Raw genomic sequence first — 16,504 nt, forward strand, 5'->3', positions numbered from 1 at the left:
GTCCAGCCCGAGTCTTATTTGATAAGAGATGACAAAAAAGAATAAGATCTAGGAAGACATGGGGATTTCTAGAAATAGCAGAAGGGGGTTTGATGTCCTCCCAATCCTGAAGACCTGGAAAAAAAATGGAAAACATAGACACGTGGCAGAATGAGTCATTTATGAGTTATCTATAATGTAATTTATACATCAAATTAAGTTCTGAAGGTAGCTGGCCAAATGGTCATGCCATAGTCACATATGACTTGAGGCACAGAATTTATCTTCCAAAGCCCCAGAAGAAAGGACAATATCAGATTTCTTAGGCAATAAGAGGACACTGGGGAAACCTGTCACCCAGCTTTAAATCCTTTTACTGAGAGATTCACTACTATGAACATTGATCTTGTTGAGTGACAATAAAGTAGTTATTCTCAATTCTTCTACTGTGGTATTTAGAAATGAAGAATCTCAACTATTGGATGCATTGTGGTAGACAGATACCCCTTCAGGAATACTGGTGTAACTTTTGTGGTCCTCTGTCTTTGGATCTCGTTTCATCATCAGGTGAATATTTTAGTTGCTAATGATGAATTTTTTAATGATTTAAAGTGTATTTAAATGTAACGTATATGCTTGCTTTATTTTTCAAAAGCGCAAATAGTGTTACATTCATATTAACTGGTAAAAAACAGTGCTTGTTCTGTAATAAATTATAATACAGTAATAATGTTTTAAGTAATAGAAATAATAAGTGATATTATTATTATTATTATTATTATCATTATTATTATTAATAACAATAATAATAATAATAATAATAATACCTTAAGTTTCTCTAGAAATTATCAGCAGATGCAATGCCATCTACAAAAGGCAGTGCGTGACCAGGTTTATTTTATCTTTATGATCAAAAGCAGATGGTGTAATGAAAAGCTGAAGGGCCTTAAAGCAGTTCAGTTAGCTTAGATGTTCCTGTTGACCCGGCACAAGGAGGAAACATTACAAAAGTGGAATAAACATCAAAATTAGGCTATCTGCCAAATTGTAAATTTAGAAGTTGGTATCTGTAGCTAGAATGAAAAGACTGTAATGAAAGACAAGATACTCCAAGATTAATAACTCCTGGACTGATTTGTCTGTAACTGACATACTAACTAACTGACATAGGCAGTCACATCAAAGTACTGGTTGAAGTTATGTCTTATTTTTTGAAAGAAAGAAGCTACAGCTAAAACTTATGGAAGCTTCTTTCTGCCACTGGGAGAAAAAAATGACATAACTCGCGATTTCTAATTATTTTCTTGGATGTTTGAGTTTGTAAGGCAGAAAGAAGCTTCCATAGTAGTTAGTTTAAAAAAATGTAAACTATCTGAAGTGATTCTGTAAACTTGGAAAAATAACTACAATGAAATTAAATGATAGTGAAAACACCCCTAGTTTGGTATTGTTATGATGTATTATTGTTAGTATTGTATTATTTTGGTAAAATTTGTTATCACTAACTGCATGATGAGGCTTTGGTGAACTTGTTTGTTGAGGCTTTGGATGTCTACAAGACTGTGAGTCAACCACTTTCAAAAAGTCCTGTTGATATTGTAATATCTCTATTGATTTTCCTAAATGTTGCCTCTGTCATTTGCCATAAATACAATTTTCTTTTTTAAGTCTAAAACTAACACTGAAACGAACAAAAACTAAAACTAAATGAGAAAATGCACTCTGGAAGTTAACTGAAACTAAACAGTGTTCAAAGCAAAAGTTAAAACGAAATACAATTTTTAAAAAAAACATAAAAACATGATGTGAAAATACAAAGCTATAGTAACTCCAGGTGGCAGTACTACATTACATTACGACATTAAACCTTTGAAGAGGCCCCATAAGCTAAATAATACTGCAGAGGGCAGTAACACGTCTGGTACTATGCATGCTGCCAAAAAAAGAGAAGAAGAAGAAACCGGACAGGAAGCGTTTGCTAGCAGTTCCATGTGTTGCGCTGCTCTCGGTCATTCATTCCTGAAACGATAATATACGGACTCGTTTTTCATGCATTACGGGCTTAATCGTGTTTTTAACAACCGACTGTGTGCTATTATTGATAGTAATAATAATAATATTTTCAAAATAAACTAAAGACAAAACCTGCATCATTTCTGCAGTAGCACTAGCTAGCTAACGCAGGAGTTGTGTTGTAGAAGTTTAGGAAATCTCATCAACATTTAAAGTGCGATTTCTGGATGAATAGTTCAGTGGATACTAGGATGATCAAGGAAAACCGGTGGGACATACCCCCCAATGCTCCTGCGTGCATGGAGAGGCACCTGTGCGCGGCACAATACAGAGCAGGTAGGGGAAAGGAGCGCTAGCTGAAGTTAACGTGTAAACACGTGGTGCCGCTAGTTGGTTATAATTAGTGTGTTTACATTTGTGCTAAACTGTTGAAGTCCTACGTTGACTCTCTTATGTTTACATCCAACAAAATGTTAAAGAAATAACATTTTCTGTTGAATACCAGTCAGACTAAACTTTTCTGGCAGGCGATGAATGAAAATATAGACGTTTGAAAGGTTTTCTCGTTGGGCTTTCTCCACAGATGGCACCCTGCTACTTGGTGCCTCCAGCCTCTCTGGCAGAAGCTGGCAGGGATCTGTTTGGATCTACAGCGACCCTGACCAGGCCCCCAGTGAGGGATTCTGTAAAGCTGGTGTGCAGACTGAGGCTGGTGTCACAGATGTCAAATGGGTGTCAGAGAAAGGAATTATTGTTGCCTCAGATTCAGGTAATGAAATGTTTTTATGGCAGGTGAATCAAGCACACACTTGAGGCTTGTATGAGACTGGTCTCATTTGTCTGTGCAGGTGCCTTGGAGCTCTGGGAACTGGCAGAGGATGAACGTCTACTGGTTAATCGCTTTACCAAGAATGATCATGACCATATTGTCACTACAGTAAGCCCCATGGTTGGAGCAACCGCTGCAGTCACTGGCAGCATGGACTGCAGGTTAGACTTGTTTTACATGGACATACATACACCATTCCACCTGTCACAACAGCGCAGAAGCAATGTTAATTGCTTTTGTTTCAAACTTTGGCTTACTTAATTTTTGAGTTGCCCTTGTCATCCCTTAAAGTGCATCTTTGCTTATTATTACAGAATTAAAGTCTGGGATCTAAGTCAGGAAATGGTTGTCACTACCTACAATGGTAAGCGTCATCTTAACATTTCTTCATACAGAAATGCACAAAACTTATAAAAATGCTTTTTTTTCCATAATGTGGAAAAATAAAAGTAAAAAATGTTTATTTTTTGTAGCATTCCTGGATGTATAGATTTTAGATTAATTAATTTACCAAGGTTTTTTGTTTCTATTGCTGATATTACCAGACTATCCCAGTGTCATATTCCTATTGACTCTTTGGAACGATGTATTGCTGAAGGAAAGTTTTATATTAAAATGTCATAAACATCATTGACATGAAAAGTTTAACTCAACAGTTCTTGTTGTTTTCTTCCCACAGTGCACACACAACCAGTCACTTGTGTTGCCTGCAGTCCTACAGATGAGTCTCTGTTTCTCTCCTGTAGCCAAGTAAGATACTAATCAGCGTGTTGTTTGCATTCTTGTCGCAGAGGTTTATTTTTTGGACCGCAGAGCTGCAATCATTCAGATAAACTCAACTTCTTCTTCTTCTCATCCCTTCTTAGGACGGGCGTGTGTTGTTGTGGGACAGGAGGAAGCCCAACAAACCTGCATCAAGAATAGGTAAGCTACTTCACTAAGCTTTGATAACCACTTTTGCCAAACACTACTGGAAGAGTAGTTGAGATTAGAATTGGTAAAGCTGCACAGGAAATGAATTATGACAGAGAGTAAAATTTGTTCCAAAACAAACAGTTGTGTTTACAAATTTCTGCCAGTACACAGACTATGCAGCAGTCATTCACTCTGCAAATGTATGTGTGTTAAAGTTGGAGTATGTACTAATACCTAGCAGGTAGACAATATTGCACCTGCAATGGAGTTGATTCCTCCACATACGCAGCCATTACCAAAGTAATCAACCCAAATCCAGAGCCTTAACTTTTCCCCCATGAAGACAACATTTGACAACACCTCATCTGTCCCCTTAATGATGGATTAAAAACCCATGAAGATGTGATTTGATGAACATTAGAGTAGTTTTCAGGTTTTTCAGGTGTGGCGGCATAGGCAGAGACCATCCTCACTAACTTACATGCAGATTCAATCATTTAGTTCTATAAGCAGGCCTGAAATATAATGAAACCTCTTAGTTCACAAAAGAGCTTCAAGGGTTACTTCTAGAAGGCTTTCAAGGTTTAAAGAGTTAATAAGAGTGTTTCCAAAACTTTGGAAGTGCTCCATAATTACCTAACTAGCCACCTAGTGTTTTATTTTTGTCTAGATGATTAAAGAAGGACTTTGTGTTGTTGTTCCCGGAATCCGTTTATAGGCTGTCTTGGAAATATGTCTATGCTGTACAGGATATCCTGTGTAAGTAATGAGAGATGGCAAGCGCATTCTCAGTTTCTGTTTTTGTTTTGCCTCAGATGTAGAGTCTCCTAGCTGCTCCCCTACTTCTCTAGCTTGGCACCCTCACCACAGAAGCACCATTGCTTTTGGTAAGACGCTGCATTACATTGTTGAGTCACATTTGATTAAGACCTGACTTTAATTGAGACAAAGTTAACTTCGCTTACATTCTGATCGTGTTTCAGGCGATGAGCTTGGCAGGGTGACTGTGAAAGATTTCCTGGGATCGGAGCGGTCTCGGGTGGAGAAAGTTCACAGCCGCAGAGTTAATGGGCTGGCCTTCTCCACACACAGGTAAATGTAAAGTCTGTCACAGTCTCACCTTTGGCTTTATTGCTCTTTTACAAAATTCTGACTTCTTCCTTTTCTTCCCAGCACCCCCTTGCTAGCCTCTGTTAGTGACGACTGTAGCGTTGCTGTTATGGACTCTGAACTGCGAGAAATGTGAGTGCTTGAAATTCATGCTGAAAGCATTTAGTTTCTTGTTCTATTAAAAATACTAATCACATATTTGTTTGTAGACTCAGAGACCGGCGGCACCAGGACTATGTCAAAGGTGTGAGCTGGCTTCACAATGGCTCCTCCACCCTCACAACAGTAGGCTGGGATCATCTTGTGCTTCACCACAAAGTGGGTCCAACTGATGGCATTCCCAGTTCCTCTTCTTAGACCCATCAGTTGGAAATGCACTGAAGGAAAGCACCGTTTTCTCCTCACTACTTTGCCCTCATTCCTGAGGTGTGTCATTTTGCAGAAAATAAAATGGATTTAAAGCTCTGACTATAATTTAGCCCCCGGAAACCGCACAATATTGAGAATTCTGCTGTCCTAGTCATGGTTTTTGTGCATTGCTAACATAGAGAGCATAAAATGGACTTATCTACCTAGTGATGAGCGTTTCTGCTGTCGCCGTCTTGGTTGCAAAAAATGGACGTTCTACAGAGGGACGGGTCTGACTGAAAATGCCTAGTCATTGGGTAGCGACGTGATTGACACGTCGTTAGCCACTAAGTGAGCTATTGGAGGAATTCTGTAGGAGAGTCTTTTTGCAGCTGCAGCTTTCGGCATTAGGTGGTCCTCAGATTAAATATAGGCTTATAGCACTTTGACTTAATTGGATTAATTTTTTTGGCCAGATAGCTGCGTCCATATTTTTATACTCTCTATGACTACTAATCACATCACAACCTCACTATCCACTTCTTTCATACTGTATAGTTTGTGTAACTGCATCAAAGCAGCACATTTGTATTGCAGAATTTTACATTAAAGGTAACTTAATGTTGTCAGTGGCATTATTTGGAGTGTTTTTTTCAAGGATATACAAAGTGCAATCAATAAGTTCCTCTTCCCCGAAAAGCTATAAACCTTAACCCCCTCCTTCAAGGTCATGTCCTTATGCACCTGTGCACTGCTTCCAGCACTGCAGCTATTGTGGAGTTGATTCCTGGAATTCCTGTTGGGCTTTTAACTTGGAAATTCATTTTGTGGAAAAGTACAATATTAGAAGGAATCATAACTTCGTTGTGAGTGAAAGTTTTTATTTGAAAAGAATGCTCACCCTGGGAAACCTCAGGATGTTACAGTACAACTGTGCACTGAAAGTGATGATGCTTTACCCAGTAAATATTTAACAAAAAAAACAAAAAAAAAAACAGGACAAAAATGTTCCTGGGGTATACTCTTAACCTCAGACCAACCACTCGTAAATCTTCCAGATCTAGAATGGTTCACTTTGGCGCAGAAGACATTTCAACACAGAAGTAATGGTAGCCGTGGAGAAGCAATGAAGGAAACTATCTTGAGCAGCATAGTAGCTAAATTTAAATTGAGTATGTTTCTTTTTGTTGTTGTTTTTTGCTTTTTATTAGCAGAACTTATTTTATTGTTGGAACTTTTTGATAACATCCCCTGTAAATATACACCACTCTGTTGGTAAGGGTGTGGCTGAAGCAGACCCCAGTCATTCACTAACAGTGTCAATGTGGGGTCTGATGTTGTAGATAATAACGATCTATAACTTTTGGTACATTTAAGGCTTTCATGGTGGTCTGTTAAATTACATGTGCTTTGACATGTTTTGGTCAAAGCACAAAGCACACCAACAACAAAAACTACCTCATAACTAAATCTGATACATTTCTTTGTTAGCAGTATTTTGGAATTAATTGCATGATGCTACTTGGGAAAATTCTTAGAAGGGGGGAAAAACTTAAACCAGTTCTTTAGCCAGCTTAAATCTTTAATATAAAAAATCTCTGTTTGCACACAAGCTCCTACACAATCTGGAGTTGGCACACAGGTTCTTCATGGGGCCCTGACGGTTCTTGTTTATATAAAATATTATGAGGTCGTCGTGTTGCCTAGCAGCCATCTGACAATGTAGCACAATGACACATTTGTAGCTTTTACGCAGCTAGAAGAGACTTATAAAAGTATTGTATCATTTTCATTTCACAACAGTAACACATAATTTATATCCCAAAAACTAAGCATGACACATGATGATGTCACACTGTCTAGCAACCACCTAACAACAAACTAAAACCACAAACTAAACAATACTGTAACCTGGGAATTTCCCAGGATATTAAATCTGCACTTACATTCTGAGCCACAGATAAAAGCTTTAATTACCAGGATGATGCAAATCACTGCAGTGTTTTTACATACAATTAAGCCGCGTATCAACTTTTTCTGGAAATGGGGTTGTGAAAAAAAACGCAATGCAATTCAATTAAATACTCAGCTGTTTGTTACATTTATTTCCTACTTAGAGAAACCAGTGAGATGAACATCTTAATTTGATGACTTTCTATATACAACTTTAACATGTACATATAACTACATCTTGCAATGTCCAAATGTGATTTTCATATCATACAAATTGATATATCCATCAATAACAATGTATACGTAACTAGATTAACACTTTTTACTGTAGTGGTATAGAAAATCCTATACAAACCATAAAGGATTTGATGGGATAAATAAATGTGAGAATCACACTAGACCTCCACTAGTTTGCTCCATAAGACTTTCATAATCAAGATGTAACAGTGAAAGAACATTTCCCATTATTTGGCAGGTAATTACAGCATGAAATAATAACAGTTATGCTCCAAATTACTATATTTTACAATTATAATTTTTCATTGTTCAATAAAAGACTTTTTAAAAAACTTTTAACTTTTTTTATTTGAATATTAATGGAGTTTACCTATACAATAATATTACCCAACGCTGTGATTAAAAAGTCAACATATAGCAAAATATAGCTTAAGACTAAATAATTAGCAGCAACTACACAAATGTTTAAAACATTCTTTCTGACTGTGACACAATGGAAAAGAAAACACCATTTGACAGTGACCGTGTCGCGTTCGCCTTTACGACTCGGCAGTCCTTTGTCAACTGGCATTCTTAACATATTTGCTACCCACTAATGTGTAAATAATCTGTGTGAAGCTGCCTTTTTCAGCTGTGGTACACACTGCTGCTGATAAAAGGATAGTTTCACACACGTTGAATCCCATAGTCTGTGTTGAAGATCCCAACATGTCCAAGAATCCAAAGACCCTTAATAATCCCCGCTATTCATGATAAGTAATAGGATTTTTGGTTCCAGGCCGAACTGTGAAAGTCATACCATGTTGATATTTAGACTTCGGTCCATTGCTGAAAAGAAAAACACATTATGTATGAATATATTGGCCAACCAGTGAGTTTTGGCATCTAAAAAAGTCAATGTGGGACATTTGAGCATGACAGTCTTACCTGCTGAAAACTTTTGTTGACGAGTTATCTGAATATTTTTTGTCCACTTTACGCTGCAGCTCCCTCATGTCCAGAGTTGCTGCTTTCTGGTGATATTTGGTAGTTGGTGATTTCAGCTGGTCATTGGCCTCCCATTCATCAGAGGAAGGCTCTACGTCTTCCTTTTGGTGGGACATTTTGGGGGCCATTTCCTCCAGCTTCTTTTTTAGGATGCACTGGAGATCAAAATGTCTTTGTTCCAGAGTGCGTGCTGGCTGAGTGGAGTCTGGCTTGGGTTTTGTCTGGACTTGTGCCTTTGGTTGGACATTAGGAGGTTGGGGGTTCAGAGGAGGAGGTGGAATTGAAACTGTAGGTGCTGTTTTTAGAGGAGGAGGTGGAACTGAACCTGGAGGTGCTGTCTTTGGAGGAGGAGGTGGAACTGAAGCTGGAGGTGCTGTCTTCGGAGGAGGAGGTGGAACTGAAGCTGTGGGTGCTGTCTTCAGAGGAGGAGGTGGAACTGAAGCTGTGGGTGCTGTCTTCAGAGGAGGAGGTGGAACTGAAGAGGGAGGACTTGCAGAGGGCTGTGTCTTATTCAAAGGATACTGAACTGAGGCAGGAGAAAGAGAGGTTACAGGTGGTGATGGTGCCTTTTTTGTGGGAGGGTCCGGTGGAATGATGGAAGGTGGCAGGTCCATAATTTTGTTTAAATCATCAAACTCTGGTGGTGGAGGCAGTAATGGCATGCTGAACCCATCTTTATTGCCCTCAGGTTTTGGAGTCTGAGACAGTGAGCTGCTTTGATATGCATTTTGTCTCTCCTCTGCTTTTTTGCTAACAGTAGGGGTTTCTATGATCCTGCTGAGAGCTGGACTGGTAGATGGTGCCTGACCATTGACCAGTGCATGACTGCTTGAAGTTTCAGGAGCATCATTTGTTTGTGGACGGTCTACTGGACTGAAGGATTTTGGAGTCTCTGGTAATATTTTTTCTGTCAATTTTACAGCTGAAGAGCCAGAACTTGGAAGGTCACTTGAGTGAATACTTGGCTGCTCATTGTTCTTTCCACTGTTTTCCCGTGAAATAGAGTGCGTCGTTCTGTTTTTCTCTCTTTCTTTAGCTGCCTTTAGAAGAGCCAGTGGAGAAGCCGCATGGCCGTCTCGTGCTCCGTGGGTTTCACTTCCTTTCAGGCTACGTAGTTTATGATCCAATATCGGACTGTATTTCTGGTTTGGATTTTGATACCGCCCAGGTTTGACTGGGGTTGGACTTTGGTACTCTCCAGGTTTGACTGGGGTTGGACTTTGGTACTCTCCTGGTTTGACTGGGGCTGGACTTTGGTACTCTCCTGGTTTGACTGGGGTTGCACTCTGGTACTCTCCTGGTTTGACTGGGGCTGGACTTTGGTACTCTCCTGGTTTGACTGGGGCTGGACTTTGGTACTCTCTAGAATTTTCTGCTTTTGGACTTTCTGCTTTTGGAATTTGGTTCTCTCCAAGTTTGTCCTTGCTGGTCTCTAAATTAATCAGAGTATTGTCAACTTCATCAAGCTGTAGAGACTTCTGAAGCGGTGGCTGCACTGGGTTGGTTATTTCTGGTTGCACTGAAATTGTCTCTGTTTTAGCCTTTGTCTTAGTCTCTGTCTTAGTCACTGTCTTTTGCTCAAATGGGGTAGATTCAGAAGGTTGGGCAACTTGTAAATTCTCCTCCAGCTCCTTTACATTGGGAACTGGTTTAGATAGTGTAGGCACTTTGGGAGCATTGCCATCCACCTGAACAAGAACAGGGCCAGAGCTGGAAGACCCAGAATCTTCCAGGAGTAACATGTGCTTAGGTTTTTTGTCACGGTCTTCAAGCACATTGAAAAATGAGGTTTTAGGAGCAGTGTAAACCTTTGCTGTGTTTTGGGGATTGAAGGTGGACAATGTGGGTGTCTGCACAGGGGGTGGTGGTGCAGGAGTCTGTGGGGGGGAGTCAGAGTTGGAGACTGAGGAAATTCTAATGGGCTTTGGAGGAGGTTTCTTCTGAGTCTTCTGTTGCCTTTCAGTAGGGGGCTGTGGGGCAGCAAATTTTGGATGCTCTGGAATTTGAGCTGACGGCGGACTAGAGATGGGTATGGATGATGCAGAGCCAGTAGAAGTGGTAGACGGAGGCTTTGGTGGAGCCATTGGTGGTGGTTTTAGGAACGATAAATCCTTTGGTTCTACTGAAGGAGGGTTTGGTGCGGGCATGGAAGGAGGCTGTAGGGTTGCTGGATCTAGAGTGTTTAAATCACCCAGGAAGTCTGGTGGAGGTGGAATAAAATCACTTGGAGGTGGTGGAGGTGCTACAGAAGGAGGAGGAGGAACAAATATTTCTCCTTTATCAAGGTTAGGCACTGAAGTAACGGAGCCATTGGACAACAGATCTCCACCAACTGTGGAAGAGAAGACAGGACAAATGAGAAAAATTCAATGCAGAAACAGATACAGTATTCAAATATGCAAGAAAAACCTGCTGCATAAATAACACACTAAAATTGAAATCCTTCTGTTTTATTTAAACAATGCAATTAATTTGTGCATATAATATCCAATAAAAAGCATATTATCTCAAGAGGCAGAAAAGATTATAAAGAATAAGAAAATTCTTTATAAAGATTTAAATTCAGCTTTCTTACATACATTTAGAATTGTTTAAAAAAACAAAAGAAGTAAATGGTTTGCACTTATTATTGGGAATGCTAACACTCCCATTATGTAAAGATATTTGCCGACTGGTATGACCATTTGGACATTTGCAGGGGGAGTTATTGAGCAATGCCCGAGCAAACATTTACCTGCCCTCCTTTTTTTCTATTTATTTTGATTGCTGTGATCCATCAACCGAGTCTGAGCTAAAGCACCACAAGTTATGCAGACTTTTTAGAGTTTAATTAATGGGATTTTTGTCTTTAAGTCAAGTTAAACCTAAAGTACATATTGGAGGGTAGCTAGATGCTCACCTGAACCGTTGATCTTTGGACCATTGACAGGGGGGAGGAGAGGGACTTTTGGCGTTGGGACAGCAAAGCCGTGGAAACTCTCAGACGAGGACTGCGAGGGAAGAAAATTAAACACCATCAGACTGATTTTTCAAACCCCTTAAAATAAGAGACAAAGATCAACAGTAAAGTTGAGATAAGGTTACATACTGTAGCCTGTATGTGCAGAGATTTTTTTTTTCTGGCAAGTATTCGGTCTTGAGGTGAACAAACCAGTTCTCAGCTATAGCAGCTCTCAGTGTTCCTTGAAAACAGGTTGGCCTGTCCAATGCTTGCAGCATTTTTAACGTCAGCAGAACAGAAGTAGCTGCCAAAATCATGTGAAAATTCTACAATGGTGGTTCATAGTGCCTTATGTGCACATAATTAAAAGCAAATATGTTAGACTGCTTTCAGCAATTTAAGTACATGCATAGCCTTTAGGCTTCTTCAACATAAAACAGAGGTTGAAAAAAAATAAAAGAAAACATGTTTGCATACTTGAGTGATGAGAAATATTTGGTGAATCAGAGGATACACCTATTATTCATCACATTGTCTAAGATGGGCCTGGCTGAGAAAACTGCGTCTTAGATACATGGGTGTTGTATGTTGTAGGCAAGAGGGGCAAAATAGAGGGAGAGGTATGGAAAATTAGTTGCTGTTCTCTCTACGACACCAAAATAAACGGAGATTGTGTTGACACAATACAAATCTAAGAGACTTGGAAGGTTATATGTCCTTCAAAGGGGCAGAGAATCATTCCAGGAATACATAACAGCTGTATCCTTTTGATCTTAGTCTGCAGCAGACCATTTGAGGAGGAAAGTGACAAGCAAACAGCAGTCTTTTTAACTGGACTGTGCCCTAAAAGCTCCCCTTATACCATGTTTCAGCCATGCTGATTGTATGCAGTAATGAATTAAATCAGTTTCAATAGATAAGAATAACAATCATCAGTTTCAGGCAGCTGTCATCTTAAAAGATATATCACACCTTGAATAACACCCTATTTTGCTAATAATCCCAGTTGCGTAGCTATTTGGAAAGGTATGAAAACTGCATCACGCAGCGAGGGCGTGCCATGAAAGTCAGCGTATGATCCAGTTTGATTCCATTTCGCCTTTTCTGAGCGCTATGACTCACATTAATCTGTCACAGCGCTCAGAGCTGTCCTGCCCATGTGCTGCAGGGTGTGCCGCATCCACATGCCACAGACACATTCACAGAACACTCCCAGAAAACACTGAGCTGAGGTGTGTGAACCAAGTGCTCAGATGAGCTTTGCATTTTTGTCTGCACCATGACAATGCGATGGGAGACGCGTGGTTAAGATGAATTGTTCCAAACTTCAAAACTTACTGAAATGTTTTAATAGCGCAGTACTAAAAATATACTACGAGCAACAGTTGTGCATCTTAAATAATCTGCAGGAAGTCCCATATAAAGGACCCAAACTAGACACTTTTATCTTTATCTAAACGTATTTAATCAATAAGCTTATTGCAAGTTTTTAAAACAAAATCTTACCATGTCAGTTTGCTAGTAACTGGAAGGTTAAAGTAGTAGCATCAAATGTGAAGCGAACCACAAGCTTTAAGTACAAGACTACATTGTAATTGACTTGCTCTAATTTCTTATGACAACTTTGGCAGCTTTAGCTTTTGTGCGCAGTGTGATGTGACCTGATTATTTTTTCTGCAAATTACCTGTTGTGACAGCATCGCTGTGAGATATGTCGTTTTTCATAGTCATATTGCCTGTCATTCTAAAAAAAAGATGTGAGCATTATCACTCCCACATGAGATACTGGAAGGAAATAAGTCAAGATCTCTCTGTGGAGACTTTTACTGTGCGGACTACGTCACACATCAGCCTGCTCGAGTAAATAAACTCTTTAAACACTAAACTGTCAGCTATCAGTTCATTTGCATCTGCAGGCACAGGGTTTGAGACTGAATAAAATGGTGGAGCCGTTCACATGCAAATCTTATTCATTAAATTCCATTTTATGTAGTGTCAAATCACAACAGTTGCCCCAAGGCGCTTTATTGTAAGGTAAAGACCCCACAAAAATACAGGGAAAACCCCAGTAATCAGACGACCCCCTATGAGCAAGTAGTTCGTGTCAGTGGGGAGGAAAAACTCCCTTTTAACAGGAAGAAGCCTCTGGCATAACCAGGCTCAGGGAGAGGCAGCCATCTGCCGTGACCGGTTGTCGTGAGGGTAGAGAGACATGAAAGACGTAAAACATGTTACTTCACGTGGCTTCACAGAAATACTCACAGGATAATGCTTTACTGTGGGTCTGGCCCGCACGCTCGCAGTCCCTGACTCAGGAGTTGCAGATGACCCCAGGACCAACTCTGCATTGTCTGTGAAAAAGAAAAAAAAAAATCATTAATATCCAGCGGGCCTCTGGTAGGAAAGCAAGATCAACTGAATTGATTAAGCTGTTAAATTTCTCATCAAATCTCCATCATTAATCTGCCAGTCAAGGCCAAAACAATGAGGTTGTACACTCGCAGTGTGCAGGTAAGGAGATACTGTGTGCATCCAAGTGTCCTCTAAGTAGTTGTCAGTCAGCCTAATGATCTGCTGTGTGGCCGTTGGTTGTTGACAACAAAATAGCTATGCACAACTGAGCCGATGATTACAGTCTTTATTTAAAGTCCACCATTGTGTTTAAGTGAAAACAGTTATGGTGCCAACTGAAATCCATTGCACCACCTTCTGCTTGCTGCACAACACCACAATGTTAATCATATAGCCAGACGTAAATAGTTTATCTGTCGGAAAGCCTGGAAGAATGATTTCAAGGTTTATTCTTGGGAAAAAAATGCTTTAACTGCGTTCACTCTTTGAGAGGAGCTTCATAACACGCAGCCAAACGTTGCTGCTTTTATGTCGCGTAACCCTTTGTTCTTTAAACAAACAGTGCCACACAATGATCGTCTATTCTTAAGTCACAGTGGTTAAGAGACCAGTCATATTTGTCTTTCGTGTCAGTGGAAAAGCCTGGTTTTTCTGTATGTATCTAAGTCACAGGATGACACAAGACACTCGATGATGACTTAAAAGTGCACCAAGGCAGAGACCCGAAACATGACTCTACCAAGTTTTCAGATATGGAAGACAAAAAATAACATTCCTGGGAAACTGATGATTTGAGAACGGAAACTTAGAAGTCACACATTCCTTTGTTCCAGTATGACACTGACTGCTGAAAGACACTTGCCACTTAAGGATTCTTACTCTATGTGTTCATTTAGCTTTCGACTACAAAAGCAGACACAAGAATCAGAGTGACAGAGGAGCCTGCCATAATAAACAAGGAAAGGGAACTGTTTTCCCACATATTCCCAGCAGTCACAAGGTGTATGTCCTCATAGCTTTTATGCACTTCTATCAATGTCGTTTCAGGAAAATGTGGAAACTACAGAGTGAATCGGCTGCGGTATTAAACCAGTCTAAGCAAATGATTCCTATTGCGCCCCTTTCTGATTTAAATAGGCAAACGATCTCTCCTGTGTTGCAGCTTTGCATAGAAATTGTCCTCTCCTTTTCTGCTCTCGCTAGTCAAATGACACTAATGGCTTATCACTAAACTGATATCGGTGTGTGGAAGTAATATTGTTATTATTAAGCTATTAAGTTGTGTTTCCTTTTCTAAGGCTTTAAACTGCATGGCACACTCTTGCTCAGCAGATGGAGCTTGCCCAGCTGTTGTACTATGGAAATATGCTGTTATGCATTGTTGTGGCCAGAAGAGTGAATTTGTTTGTGTCAGGTAAATAAAAGTAACAGATTTCTGTTTTCATCTATAACACAGTGGATTGTGTGTCAAAGAGTAGCTGGCTCATGTGAAATACACCCAAGGTACACATTTAGCTATTTTAGATGAAAACTTCAGTTTTGTCTGAGAAATCTTAACTTGGATCAAAGTGAACACAGTCTGAAGAGGACTCAGACTTTTCAAGTGGAGTCATTCACATTAAAAATATGGATTTACTTTTGGTAAAAGCACCGTACAAATTTCCTAGATGACACCTGCTGCTACCTGTTTAAAGCACCTGAAGGATTCACTCCTGTCAGCACGCTTAAAGTTTTGAGCTTGGTGGAAACAGATGTGTCCCTATTGCAACACCAAGTCCAAAGGTCGTGCTGCTCTTCACTGTAGGCGTAGATCCCTGCTCTTATAAACAGACCGCACTGTAAGCCTCTAGCAAAAGGTACTCACCCATCTCCTTCATTTTGACATTGGTGTCGAAAAGAGAATGACTCTTTCGACCCAGAAAATTCAGCGACCCCTTCTTCATTGTTATTGATTAGTTGATGCGTAGCTACGATTCTCGGCTTCAGCGGATCATTGGCGCATTCTCGCCGGCAGGTAAATCCGGGATAAACCGCAAACGTGCTGCTCTGAACGACGGCGTTTCTCCAGGTACACCTGACTCCTGTGATTTGGTGCTAACTTCTCGGACCGATAGAGAAAATGGAGCAAACCCCGCCCACTCGCCTTCCACCGTGCCTCCCTGTTTCTGTCTGTACACTCCCAGCAACAGCAGCAGCAGGTGAGGCCCACGGCTCTCCTTACATTCCAGCGCAAACCTCACCTGTGGAAAGAATCAGGTGCTTTAATCACAGGTTTGCTTACGTTCATGCCCTGTACTCTCACTGTTTGGTTTGTCTGCCATCAGCATCCGAGCGTCAGCGCACTGTCTGTAAATCTAGGGCGAAGTGATCACTTTAAAATGCTCAGGAACGCGAGTAAACTTGGCTGAGCATCTTAGCCAAAAAGACAACAAGGGTTTATTTTATGTATCATGTCACTGCTATTATGGTCATAAGTGTAAACAAAGAATAAAAATAAAAGCATTTGAAAACATCAAAACATTTGAATATCTTAATTTATTTTTTCTTATGGTTAAAAATTTGATCCAAATATTTGAATGCATAAGCCTAATAATCAGATCACAACACTAGATAAGCTGGTTGTATTTAATGCGTCTGTAAGCATGTAGACTAATACTAAAAGGGCTCCTTCTATCTCACGGTGATTTTACATTTAATAGAATACGTTTTGCTGATTGCACTTTTGCTCGAGTGCCATTTCACCTGTAACAGTATTTTATAGTGCGCTGTTGCTGCTTTTATGTACTTGATTAATTATTTCTGCGTGTCTTGCATGTGCACCTAAAACAATTGTTATAATA

General features: G+C 40.0%; 2 protein-coding genes across 3 annotated transcripts; one reads left to right on the forward strand and one right to left on the reverse strand.

Moving 5' to 3' along the window:
* The first annotated feature begins 1,916 nt into the window (after positions 1–1,916).
* Positions 1,917–5,829, forward strand: wdr77 (WD repeat domain 77). The gene is made up of 10 exons (XM_031757199.2): positions 1,917–2,328; positions 2,576–2,761; positions 2,841–2,982; positions 3,136–3,185; positions 3,501–3,571; positions 3,688–3,745; positions 4,552–4,623; positions 4,720–4,828; positions 4,910–4,978; positions 5,056–5,829. The coding sequence occupies exons 1-10, from the start codon at positions 2,220–2,222 to the stop codon at positions 5,201–5,203; spliced, it is 1,014 nt and encodes a 337-aa protein (XP_031613059.1). The 5' UTR covers positions 1,917–2,219; the 3' UTR covers positions 5,204–5,829.
* Positions 5,830–7,149: 1,320 nt separating this feature from the next.
* On the reverse strand, positions 7,150–16,105 carry LOC116333923 (proline-rich extensin-like protein EPR1). 2 transcript variants are annotated; one of them, XM_039612726.1, is made up of 6 exons: positions 15,529–16,105; positions 13,575–13,663; positions 11,271–11,361; positions 9,735–10,703; positions 8,312–9,701; positions 7,150–8,212 (listed from the first exon to the last, which is right to left on the reverse strand). In XM_039612726.1, exons 1-6 carry the CDS (start codon positions 15,605–15,607, stop codon positions 8,128–8,130), a joined length of 2,703 nt encoding a protein of 900 aa, XP_039468660.1. In that variant the 5' UTR covers positions 15,608–16,105; the 3' UTR covers positions 7,150–8,127. The 2 variants fall into 2 exon arrangements, with proteins under 2 accessions (XP_039468660.1, XP_031613076.2); XM_031757216.2 differs by having other exon boundaries at positions 8,312–10,703.
* Between the last annotated feature and the right edge of the window lie 399 nt (positions 16,106–16,504).

The sequence above is a fragment of the Oreochromis aureus genome, linkage group 5 (assembly GCF_013358895.1).
Source record: "Oreochromis aureus strain Israel breed Guangdong linkage group 5, ZZ_aureus, whole genome shotgun sequence".
Lineage (NCBI taxonomy): Eukaryota > Metazoa > Chordata > Actinopteri > Cichliformes > Cichlidae > Oreochromis > Oreochromis aureus.